The 12424-nt window shown below is 45.9% G+C and overlaps 1 protein-coding gene across 1 annotated transcript; it reads left to right on the top strand.

Annotated features, from left to right (window-relative positions):
• Window positions 1-6655: 6655 nt before the first annotated feature.
• LOC112875366 (probable potassium transporter 16) lies at window positions 6656-11309 on the top strand. The gene is made up of 10 exons (XM_025939191.1): window positions 6656-6805; window positions 7006-7228; window positions 7328-7579; window positions 7681-7731; window positions 8266-8526; window positions 9011-9063; window positions 9423-9540; window positions 9622-9876; window positions 9996-10786; window positions 10898-11309. Exons 1-10 carry the CDS (start codon window positions 6656-6658, stop codon window positions 11150-11152), a joined length of 2409 nt encoding a protein of 802 aa, XP_025794976.1. The 3' UTR covers window positions 11153-11309.
• The last annotated feature ends 1115 nt before the right edge of the window (window positions 11310-12424 follow it).

The following is a 12424-nucleotide window of genomic DNA, read 5'->3' on the forward strand; positions in this document are numbered from 1 at the left end:
AAGGAATAAGCGGTCTCAATCCTTGTGAGAGGCGGACGATCCGAATCGAATTTAACCTTGTAAGGTAAACCTAACCCACACGCTTGGAACATCAAAGATCGTTCCAAAGCAACCGTTTACCTTTCATTCCGGGTTGTGGACAGAGCCACCACAAGCGACTGCAGGACCATACGCATACCCAATGTGTGCAGGACGTACGTCTGTAGCGCGACTACAAAACCCGTACTCCTGGTTGCCCTTGCAACACGTATTCCTACACGTCGAATCAAGTAACCAGAAGAACCAAATACATGTGGTGGTCAATATGTCCACTTGCCGGGCCGATTGGTTACTAGGCTTACCGCTTACCATATTTCGCGGTATGTGGCTAGTACTTTCAAACGCTTAGCCACCACTACCACATGCTGCGACCTTAATCACTTTTAACAAAACAGGGTAAACCTTCAGGTCATGATACAACACATGACCCTGTCCATCATCCTTATAGTGGTTGCAGAATTGTAAACATGCAATTCCTATATCGCGCGAGTGACAGGAAATCACCCGACTTTTACCGGTTCTATTTAGCAGAGCATAAAAGCGATAAGGACTCGGGTACAATACATTAGGTTCCTCAGATATCATGCAACTAGGGTTTCATTTCAACTCCTAGACGTAATGCATAGATAGATATAAACATTATAAGTTGCAGTGTAGATAAAGTAGGGGTTATGTCCGGGGCTTGCCTTTACTGGTGGGACTGGAGTCAGGGATGTTAGTATTGTTATCTTCCGAACTTTGGTTCGGGGCTTCAGATAATCCCTTGATGACGTTGACTTGGTCTTCAGAAACATCCTCTGCAGACTCCGGGGAGATCTTGTAGGTACCGTTAGCAGAAGTAGTCGTATCTACATGCAATGCACATTACATTCAAAGTGTGCACATAAAACTATCTTACTTCACAATAAAGTTGCAATCCAACACTCATTTAACATACTACTCACCTAACAACCAAAAAGATCTAAAACTAAACTTAGACAGAGCTTTAGGGGAACAACTAATTAGAATCAGCTACTTATTGAGGGTTACAACAGAGCCGATTGGAAATAACGGGGGTTTAGCTGATTGATGAGTGCATCGGGTTCCTAGATGATCGATGAAAGCATCGATTACTTCAGCAGAGGGGTGATTCTTAAAGCAGCTATGTCTTAACTGAGATGTGCTTAAGTGTTATCTTAGGTAATTAGGTGTGGTTGAGGGTATGTGACCGATAGATATATAGCCGATTTCCTAGCTGATAAATCGGCTGATAGAAGTGTGTGGATAAGGATGGGAGAAACTAAGGATTGATCGGCCATATTTGACCGATATGGAAAACAACTAGAATCGGCTTGGATCGGCCGATAGCAAGAACCCTAAGATTGTGGGTGCATCTCCGGTACATCGACTATGTGCAGTCGACGTAGGACAGAACAAAAGAATTGTATCGGCAGTAGCCAATATTAGAAAGATGTCAACCGTATCAGCTAACTAGCCGATGGTAGAAATATATCAAAAGAAATGCATCGGCTGACAGCTGCTACACAGAAACTTCCTAGACTCAAAGGAAATGGATGCTTAGCGGCTGAGCTGATAGCTGACGCTAAAGCATAGCTACAAAGATGTATTGGCTAAGCAGCAGATGCACAACAAGGATCTTTATACGAAGAGGACCTTAAAGAGACTGCAATCAAGACAAGGACAATGTCTTGATGGCAGAGATACGAGCACTCGTGGGAAAGGATTAACTAGATATCACACATCTCTACTTAAGACATACATTCTATGATTTACTTTTCAGTTATAACATATGCATACAATATAAGATACAATAAAGCATTCATTTCCTAATAGTTAACCTAGACCACAAATCAAAGACTTCAATTCAAGATCACAACATAAACTTGTAGAGTTTGACTTAGGGTTTCAAACAAAACTGATTTTACATTTTTATGAACTTCCTACGAAAATCTATGAAATGTAGAAGTTCACCTTTTTGAAATAAAGAAAGCTTTGGAAATTTTACAAAGGACACCCTAAAACTTTCTAAAACATAGCAATCAAGTCCCTGGTCCGGGAAAACAAAGAACAGGAAGATAACGGCGTTATTCCGGCAAAGGAGTCGCCGGCATTAGGAAGATTTAGTGAATCAGGGCAAACCTTGGGGTAGCCTTGGTTGTGAAGGAGAACACGCGGAAAGTGAAATCCCATGGTTGATGAAGAAGTTTGCCGGGCAGGGTTGCCGTGGGTGGAAGATGACCGAAAGAGTAGTCTCTGTGGTGATTTGTGGTGATGGCGGTTGAGCGAGCCACGAGGGATACGAACTGTTGGAGGTCGTGGACCCTGGGACGAGACAACAGAGCCAGATCGGTTCGCTAAGACAACTCCTCCGCGAACCTCCAGGGTCCAACTGCTCACGAGCTAAGCCTTCTTTTGCCCACGCACGTGTGCCACTGATACACGGCCGGCACACCCGCGTAGCTCCCTGCAGAACTGCCGTGTTTGGTTGCATCGAGGCTCCTCCGAGCTCGTCACGCCTGACTGTTGCCTTCGCTCCATAAGCGCTTCTCCGCCTCCGCGAGGATCGAGGGAGCTCGCCGTGCGTGGCTCCTCTGAGCTCACCGCATCCGGTCGCCACCTCCACACATCATCGCTCTACACGTCGTCGCCCTGCATGGTTATTCTTCTTCCTCCTGTTGCCAGGCCCGCACTCGCCTCGGCCTCGCCGCGTCACATCTGCACATGTCCGAGCCGCGCGCATCCTTGACCCGCTCCCACTTCGCAGGCTCGGCTTCACTTCTCCCACGGCTAGCATTTCGTCGAACACCTTGGCTGCATCCTCGATACGGCCACCACGTTCCCGCATCCGCACACGCACGCCTGTACGTCGTCGACCTGCTCGGCCACCTCTCCTGGCGCATGGCCCCTGCATGCACCGCCCGTGTGCCGCTCACGCCGCCAGTTCGGGCCGCCAAGTCCTGCGCCTACACACGCGCCTGCTCAGCACCGCGCTGCCCGCGTGCTCCATTCGCCACCTGCTGCGCCCACTCCAGCACCTGCCGCGCGCGCCAATCCCGCGCGCCCACGCTTCTGCTCCGGCCGCCCAACACCTGCACACGCCACCAGCTTCCGCACGCCCGCTCGCTGCTGCCGCCTGAGCCAGCGCCTCCTGGGCTCGCACGCCGCGCCGCCCTGCGCCAGCGCCCGCAGCCAGAGCCGCCCGCCACTTGCTCAGCTCTGCGCCGCGCCATCGCCCGTGCTCCAGCCCCCGCTCACGCGCCACTCGCGCGCGCCCCACATCTGCGCTTCGCGCCGCCCGCGCCCACCTGCGCGCCGCCTGTGCGCCGTTCTCCGTCTGTGCGCCGCTCGCCTCCGCCCGGGCCTGCCTGCACCGCGCGCCGCCCCTGGGCCCGCCCGCTCGGCTCGCGCCATCCACCACTGCGCCGAGCCGCTGCCGTCCGCGCACCTGGGTCACGCCACTCCGCCCCGAGCGTTCGCCGCACGCCTGCGCCCTGCCACCGGTCGAGCCGCAGCTCGCGCCTGAGCCGCCGCTCCGGGCCCACCTGCACTGGCACCCGCTGCTCTGGCGCCTGCCCCGCGCCCCGCAAGCCAGCGGCCGCTCCTGCCGTCGCCCGCCCGGACGCCTGGCGCTGCCGCTCGCCTGCAGCAGTGCCCCCACGCCGCCCTGCCTGCTGCGTGAGGAAGTAAACAGAGAGAGAGAGAGAAAACGGTGGGGATTGGATAAGAACTAGAGGATGGTGCCGCCGGTAGAGATAAGGAAAGCACCAGAGAAGAAAAACAGAGGGGAAGGGGAAATGGAACTCCCCAAGGACTTATGCGCAATTTTAGAAAATTGCAGGGGCTTGTTTGTAAAGCAAAATTTTCCGTTGATGTAGAACCCTAATGAAGAAATGCCCAAAACGAAAGTTGGAGAGTTTTTCAAACTCTACAACATTGCTTTAGGGCTCAAGTTCAAAAACCCAAAACTTACACCTTTACACGTGAAGTTTTGAATAAAAGTTGGATTTGAATTACTCTTGTCCCTAAAAGTGTAACTTTATAAAATTCAGGATCTAAATGCAAGCATTTATGACACGTCATGATGACGGGATAGACTCGTCATAATGATTGGATAGACATATCATGATGACTTGCACTTTTTACACTTTAGTCCTGAGTAATTTTGAAAGTTACTTTTGTAAATCAAATACTTGCACAAAAGAACTTATACTTTTATAAAATTACATAAACACGCTTATCTTTACCATTTTACCCAAAACTTTTACACACCTCAACACACACATTTCAAATACAACTTTCAAATAAACATACATTTTTACAAGGGATAACATAAGAAAAACATGTTTACCAAAACCACCTTTCACTTATTTTGAAATTACCCTTATCCAATTACATTTTGCAAAAACAACCCTAGGTTTTTCTGTAATTACAAAAATACCCTTTTTACTTGCACTTTAAATTTTTTTTAAATTTTCACATAAACACACATGAGCTTTACACTCACAAGCACATACTTCACACTAACAAAATATATGTCTAGCATTACAAGTACACGAACTGTCACAGCCTGTGGTTCTACCGGCAGAGCCACGGGGTGCGACGTGGACACTACAACCTTATTAGTAAGTAGAGATTTGTTATTCCAGACGGAAGTTGGAACAATAAATCAGGTTATATTTAATTTTTATGGTTATAAGCTAAACCGATAGGGAAATTCGGTTTCAAGTAAAGGTAGTCACGCTCAGCTGGTAAGGTTTCTTGTCGTGGAACCTGCTGCCCACTTGGGTTTTGAGTTCTCGATTCGGCGCGGGAGATTGTATTTTTCTATATTTATTTTAGAATTTAACCAGCGCTATTATTTTAGTATTATTTTAGTATTAGATGATGTGCCCGTCGATAGTGAGACGCCAATGGTGACTTCATCAATGTCGAGATATACCGGCTTAGTCTCTCAAATGCGATGGTCAAATAGGTAGCCCAATGGGCGGCACTAAGCCCATCACCAAAAAATACAACACTAACCCAACATGGCCCAATAGGAATAGTGTCATGCTGATGCCGGCCCGAACCTATGCACGCAGTGCCGGTCCAGGCACAGTATGATATTTAGCCTAGCACGATTCAACCTGTCTAAGAGCCCATCATTGGCCGATCACCATCCTCCTCTCTCCCCCCTTCTCTTTCTTCCCCTATTTCCCTCTCTCCCCGCCACCCCTTCCCTTACCCCGCCAACGGAGGAGAAGCCGGCAAGCGCGGCAAAGGCTGGCGGCCAGCGCATGAGAGGTAGGGGACGGCTGATGGGGGCGGCGAAGGATGGCGGCCATGGATGGCCGCATGCAAGCGGCGGAAGCTAGCAACCCGCGCGCGAGCGACGGGGAAGGCCAGGGCGTGCGGCCAAGGCTAACAGCCGGCAGGAGGAGGACGGCTGGCACGCACAGTGGCGACCGTGGCTGATGCACGGGCGGGCGGAGGATGGCAGGGGCGTGCAGCGGTGGCCGGCGGACGGCGCACGCACGATGGTCGGGCTTGACGGGTGGTCTGGCTGTCCGTGTTTGACGGGCTAATCGATCTGACCTGGCACGGTCAAGCCACCACTATGCTGTGCCTGGGCCGCCGGCTCAGCCCGTGGACCGGCACAGCATGATACTGTTAGCTTCCCAGGCATAGTCGGGTCGTGCCTAACCGTACCCTGTCCAAACCGGGCCCGTGTCGTGTTGGGCCATGCAGGCCGTATGGCCATATATACATAGGGGTAGAGTTGTGTGCGCATATTCATAGGGATGAGCGTATGTGTATGTTATATTGCTATGTTTCCCAAAAGTAAAAAAAAAAAGTCAAAGCTCGTTAACTGCTAGTAAGCATGGACTTATATTTAAGGTCCATCTTAATATTCAAAGATACGTGCTAGAAAAACAGGTAAATCATAAATATTTCAATAAGAAAAAAAACCTTTGTAGACTCAACCTTTTTTATAGTGATAGCTATTGGATCTAATTGCTTCTAAATTACCATAATCTACCATTATTAAAAAAAGTATCTATTGGATCCTCCTCACGTTACTAAAAAATTGTTCTTTATTAGCTTATTACCACCGCTCTACTCTCAGATGTGCACTGCAAAAATGGAAACACCTGAACATCCGAGAGTCTCCATAGAAACGGGCTCCCCAGCCGCCGCCTTGTGACTTGCAGAGCAGCCAGAAGTACAAGCTTAGGTGAGACGACTAGAGCGAAAAAGGCTCCATGGAGAATATTTTTGCAAGTATTAATTGCACAGATATTTAACACTATTATTTTCACATAAATAGGGCATAGTTGTGAGCATTAATTAGAATCCCTTTTCGGTAATTATCCAATAAAAATCAAATCAAAGTTCTTCATAAATTGGCGAGTTCCCAATTTGCGACCAAGCCGCAAACATGGGAAAAAAGAGAGCACAAGTTGCGCAGGCGACGTACACGTAGGTTGGCTATAAAAGGAGTCCCCATGGTGCCATCAAAGAACAGCGTATCCACTGCACTCGCAGCTGCTTGTAGCGAAGGACGGCGTGACCGTCGTACAAAGGTGGTTCCATACCTGTACGGCACTTGCAAACGAGCAAGACGCCGGCGGCGAAGATGGCCCATGCCGGTGCCGGCGGTGGCCTGGAGATTGTGCCGCACAGCAGCGACCTGGAGCTGGACCTGCCGCCGGAGAACTCGCTGCGGCAGGACTCGCTGTACCGCGACGCCACGAGGCCGGCGCATCACGCCGGCCACCATGGACAGGTACACACAGTGACACAGATGCCTGGATTAGCTTGATCGATCAGTTTGGTTTTTGATGAGGCATGGATCCATGAGCATGGCAGATGAACAGCTACAGCTTGATGTTCTTCTGCCGTACCCTAAGCCCTGTTGCTGGAATTGATAGCAACTGGATCGGATTTCCTATGATCTTCGTAGTGATGGTGCATGCCTCTGTGCAGGAGAGCTGGGTTCGGACGCTGCGGCTGGCGTTCCAGTGCGTCGGCATCATGTACGCCGACCTCGGCACCTCGCCGCTGTACGTGTACTCGAACACCTTCAAGAAAGGCGTCGGCCATCCGGACGACGTCCTCGGCGTCCTCTCCATCATCATCTACAGCTTCATCCTCTTCACCATGGTCAAGATCGTCTTCATCGCGCTTTACGCCAACGACGAGGGGGACGGTGCGTTCGTCGATCCCTGCGGCGGCCTCTTCTTGTAGCCAGGAGAGTTGCAAAAGTTTGACAAGGAGCTGCATGTTTTGGGGTTTTTTGTTCCTTCAGGTGGAACTTTCGCTCTCTACTCGTTGATCTCGCGGTACGCGAGGATCTGCCTGATCCCAAACCAACAGGCCGAGGACGAGCTCGTGCTGAGATACAAGCACCACCCGAAGCCGTCGGCGACGCTGAGGAGAGCTCAGTGGATGAAGAACCTGCTGGAGACGAGCAAGGCGGCAAAGATCTCACTCTTCTTCCTCACCATCCTCGCGACCGCGCTGGCCATCAGCGACTGCATGCTGAACCCTCCAATCTCCGGTAACAGATTATTGTTGCATAAGACGCTTACAAAACAAAATTTCGTTGTATCTTTGGTGACCTCACATGCATGTTTATTTCAATATATTTGTGGCTCACAGTTCTGGCGGCAGTCAACGGTCTGAAGTTGAGAGCACCTCATCTCACAAAAGGTAAAACTAGCAAGTTAATATCTAGAGAAAGCTAGCTATTCCTAGATGCAAAGAACAAGAAGGAAGAAGTCATAGTAGAACGCGTAATTTGCTTGCTTAGTCAAGTGACATAAATTGCTTGCTGCGAATTGTCATCCTTCTACATTGGCGTATGTACGGTCTTGCGTCACCTATTTCAGTGCCTAGTTCTCTTTCGAGGAAATCTCAGAGAGTGCACCCAAAATTAGTTAACTACTAATGCTGACTGATTGAATTGGTCAAGCAAACTAGTCCACAAGATCGCCTGTTATCAATTATTTTTGTTCTTTCTTTCTAAGTTAAGGATGGACCCAGTATTGATTTATAGCAAGTTCAGACTCTATCGCAATCAATTAGAGAAAAGGAAGAAACATCTAAATATTTGTTCGCCACGAGCTTGAGTTATAATTGTTAAAAGTGCTGCTTCAATCCAAGCAACATTGACATCTAGCGCATGCATTCGCAGCTTCACAACTACCACTAGACATAATTTCTGGTATTGTCACCTCTCAGCAGATGCAGAGGTGTGGATCACAGTGGGGATTCTGGTGGTTTTCTTCTCGGTCCAGCGCTTTGGGACTGACAAAATTGGTTACACATTTGCACCGGTGGTCACCGTGTGGCTTCTTCTCATCAGCGGTATTGGGATCTATAACGTAATCAACTATGATATTGGGACTTTGAGGGCTTTCAACCCAAAATATATCATCGACTATTTCCGAAGGACCAAAAAGAAGGGATGGGTCTCGTTGGGCGAAATCCTACTTTGTGTCACAGGTACAAACACATGCCAAAAGAAGCCGTAGATTTTGCTTAGTTTTCCATTATATTTTACAAGCCCAAATGCTCTCAAAGAATTCTCTTGAATATTGTTGATGAAACATGAGAACGTTCGTTTTTGGCACTAGCATAACCAGAGTCAAAGCCTCCTTCTGTAGGTTTCATACTGCACGTTTTCCACATACAAATAATCCGCCAGTATGTCTGATGAACCGGCATGAGCAAGCAACTTGTGATGGCTAAATGTTTGTACATGAACTGCATGGCCCCCACGAGATTAGCAAGTAACTTTTGTTGATTTGTGAAGTGTATATATCTAGCTGTCCAACTATGAAATTATATGTAAAAATATCACGAAATGATGTCGAAAGAACATAATCAAATGATTGGAACATTAATATTCCTGATAAATACACAATATATTTACATTTTTGAAACATGTGCTATTCATTGAATTGGTAGAATGTTTCTTGTGTGACAGGCACAGAAGCTCTTTTTGCTGATCTGGGATACTTCAGCATCAGATCTATCCAGGTACAGAAAATTTTGATCATTTTTGTGCAAAGTAAGATACAAATTAGAAGTGTTTGTTACGATGCCAAACAAAAAATATTAGTTGTAGGAAAAATATATTTTCCATTAAGTTATTTTCATCTACTTTGACTTGGTAGCTCTGAGGAGAGGAAAAGAGAGAAACATGATAAAATGGTAACACCTTGGATTACTATGTATGCAATGTACTATAATTTTACATTATTGTTTTGTTTCTAATCTTCTCATCATGAATAACCAGTTGACCCAATCTAAGGTTAACTAGTTCCATTGCTTATATGCCTGTGATACAAATATTGTAATAGTAGAAATAATGATTAACTTATTATCTTGTCTTTCAGCTGAGCTCCACATTTGGTTTATTACCATCGGTATTGCTCACCTATATTGGGCAAGCAGCATACCTGAGGAAACACATGAGCATGGATATATCTAATGCTTTCTTCAATTCAGTTCCAAGTATGTAACCCATAAAAGTATCCAACTGTATAGTTCTTAACTTTCCATCACAAAACTAATTAACCTAATGTGCACTTGTAGGCTCTTTATTTTGGCCAACATTCGTCCTTGCACTCATTACAGCAGTAATTGGAAGTCAAGCTATGGTCTCGTGTGCCTTTGCAACTATGTCGCATTTACAAGCACTTAATTGTTTCCCGCGCGTCAAGATACTGCGTACATCAAGGCATTATTCAGGCCAGATGTACATCCCTGAAGTAAATATATTTCTTTGCATATCTGCTTGTGTAGTGACACTAAGCTTTAGGACGACTGGTTTCATTGCTAAAGCGCATGGTAAGATTTCTAAAAATATATATCCTAATCCTTCTTTTCACTACTCCTAAAAGAAATGTATGTTTATACACATTTGATAGATGCAATTTACAATCTGTCTCCTATGAATCTTTACGCAGAAATTTGTGTGGTCCTTGTGATGATAATCACAACATTGTTGATGACAATAGTGATGCTCCTCGTATGGAAGGTAAAAATTTGGTGGATAGTCATCTTCTTCATCGTCTTCATGTCCACAGAGTCCATCTACACAGCTGCAGTTCTGTACAAGTTCATCCATGGACCATACTTATCATTAGCAATCTCAGCGGTTCTTATGATGATCATGATTGTGTGGCACTACGTGCATGTCAAGCGTTACAAGTACGAGCTTGAGCATACTGTATCCCGTGACAAGGTGAAGGATATCCTCGAGCGGCAGGACCTAAAGAGGATTCCAGGTTTCGGTCTCATCTACACTGAGTTGGTGCAAGGGATACCACCGATATTCCCTCACCTCATTGAGAAAATCCCTACCATTCACTCAGTTATTGTCTTCATCACCGTGAAGCATTTGCCAATTCCACACGTTGATGTCTCAGAGCGCTTCCTATTCCGACAAGTGGAGCCTAAAGAGCTAATGGTGTTCCGTTGTGTGGCCCGTTACGGGTACCGTGACACGCTCGAAATGGCCAATGGATTCGTTAAAATATTAGTTGAGCACCTCCAATACTATATCAGGGACATTAGCCTCTATGGGTTGGGTGAGCCATTGAGGATTAGTGATTATAGCGCTCACATGGACAGCTTTTCCAAGGAGAAGCCTTCCGGACATGCCATCTACGCGGAAGAAATGCTTACACCAATACAGTCCTTCTCAGAGCTCACGATGCATCCAGTGGGTATGAGCAATATCTGGACACATTTACAGGTGATTTATTCATACCTGAATAGCTTATTTGGTTAACAAAAATTATTCTTATTATCAATTATCTTCTAATTGTATGTGGCGTGTTGATTCATTACCTATTTTTTGTAACAGGGAGGAAAAATGAATGTAGAGGAGATGCTAAAGATTGAAGAAGACCAAAAGATTATCCAGAGTGAGGTGAATAATGGTGTCATTTATATACTTGGGGAGACCGAAGTGGTAGCCAAGCCTCACTCAAACCTATTAAAGAAGATTGTTGTGAACTACGCATATAGCTTCCTAAGGAAAAACTCAAGGAATGGAGAGAAGATGCTATCGATTCCACGAGGCCAACTACTCAAGGTTGGAATTACCTATGAGATATAAGTGTTATATGTTGAGTTACTACAGGTGGTAGAAACTGTTACATATAATCCAAATCAGTGATTCAGGAGGAGGGGATCGGAGTCGTTTTGACCTTCATGCCTTATATGTGAAAGAAATAATACTCACGTGCTTATGTATGACTCAAATCTTCATGAAATTGAACGAAAGCATCTCTGTGACATGATTGAGTCTTTGACCCAAAGATGATTCTGAAATGATCAAAACTTCACCTTTGATTTTGTGAAGTTGAGAAAAACCACAGAAAACAGCGAAACTTGGGAAAAGTTCAAATTCGATCTACATGTATGGAAAATGGATCAAAAGATGATTATGGTGTTCCCACACGTCCTAGGCCGGGACTCAAATCCAACAAGAGAAATGCCTTCCAAACAGGAGCCAAAACCAGCCAACAAAAATTCTTTTAAAATTTTCTAAACATCAAGAGAATCCGAAAAATGAGGGAGGACCGGAGGAGCACATCACGATTTTGTCAAACCCTGGAGGAACTAGATTAAACAAGTAAGATTCATGGTACATGGCCTGGAAGCTGCCCTTTATTTATATTCCCACTCCTGATGAGATGTTCTAGTCTAGAGCTCTCACCTCCAACATATTTCTCTATTGGATCACTAACCAAGCATAAGCATTAGGAAAATGAAAATAAGTCTTGAAGATGAGTTGGCGAGCAGCAGCCCACCCTCCAATTTTTGCTTATGAATTTATAATATTTACATCTTTTAAGTTGATTAACTAGTAATTTAAAGTTAATAATTAGCATAAGTAGATACATCCAAATGTTAAACAAGAAGCTATGTAGTGATTCTAGCTGCTGAATTATTTTTTTCCAAACCTGACCCTTCCCACCGAAAGGGGAAAGTACGTGTACAAGGAACTCCAGCTCTGACGTGTACATTTCTGCTCAGAATGCTCGTTAACTATATTGCTATATTGACTGGTTAACTCATCGACGTCATGTTTCACTGCACCAGCTGTGCATTGCCTCTCGTTTTTGACCATATGGGTTTGAACATCGAGGCTACACTACTTCAACGTTAGATCTGTCTATCTGCTCTTGGCTGCACACTTCTCCAAGTCTGGGATCTACGAACTAGGTGACGTATCATATCTTGCGATCTCTAGAAGAGACGACATGTATAAGGACTAGCTAGGGCATAAGGACTAGGACATAATTTATGATACTTTTACTAATTATTAAGCAGATAGAAGAAGCAATCAAAACCAATTCCTTCAAAGAATAGTTACGAAGTAGGA

The sequence above is a fragment of the Panicum hallii genome, chromosome 9 (genome assembly GCF_002211085.1).
Source record: "Panicum hallii strain FIL2 chromosome 9, PHallii_v3.1, whole genome shotgun sequence".
Lineage (NCBI taxonomy): Eukaryota > Viridiplantae > Streptophyta > Magnoliopsida > Poales > Poaceae > Panicum > Panicum hallii.

Excerpts from the sequence above, each read along its gene's own strand:
- LOC112875366 (XM_025939191.1), top strand. The coding sequence starts at position 6,656 with ATGGCCCATGCCGGTGCCGGCGGTGGCCTGGAGATTGTGCCGCACAGC. Across the intron at positions 7,580-7,680 it reads GCTGAACCCTCCAATCTCCG|TTCTGGCGGCAGTCAACGGT; the intron begins GTAACAGATTAT and ends TGTGGCTCACAG. Across the intron at positions 9,064-9,422 it reads TCAGCATCAGATCTATCCAG|CTGAGCTCCACATTTGGTTT; the intron begins GTACAGAAAATT and ends CTTGTCTTTCAG.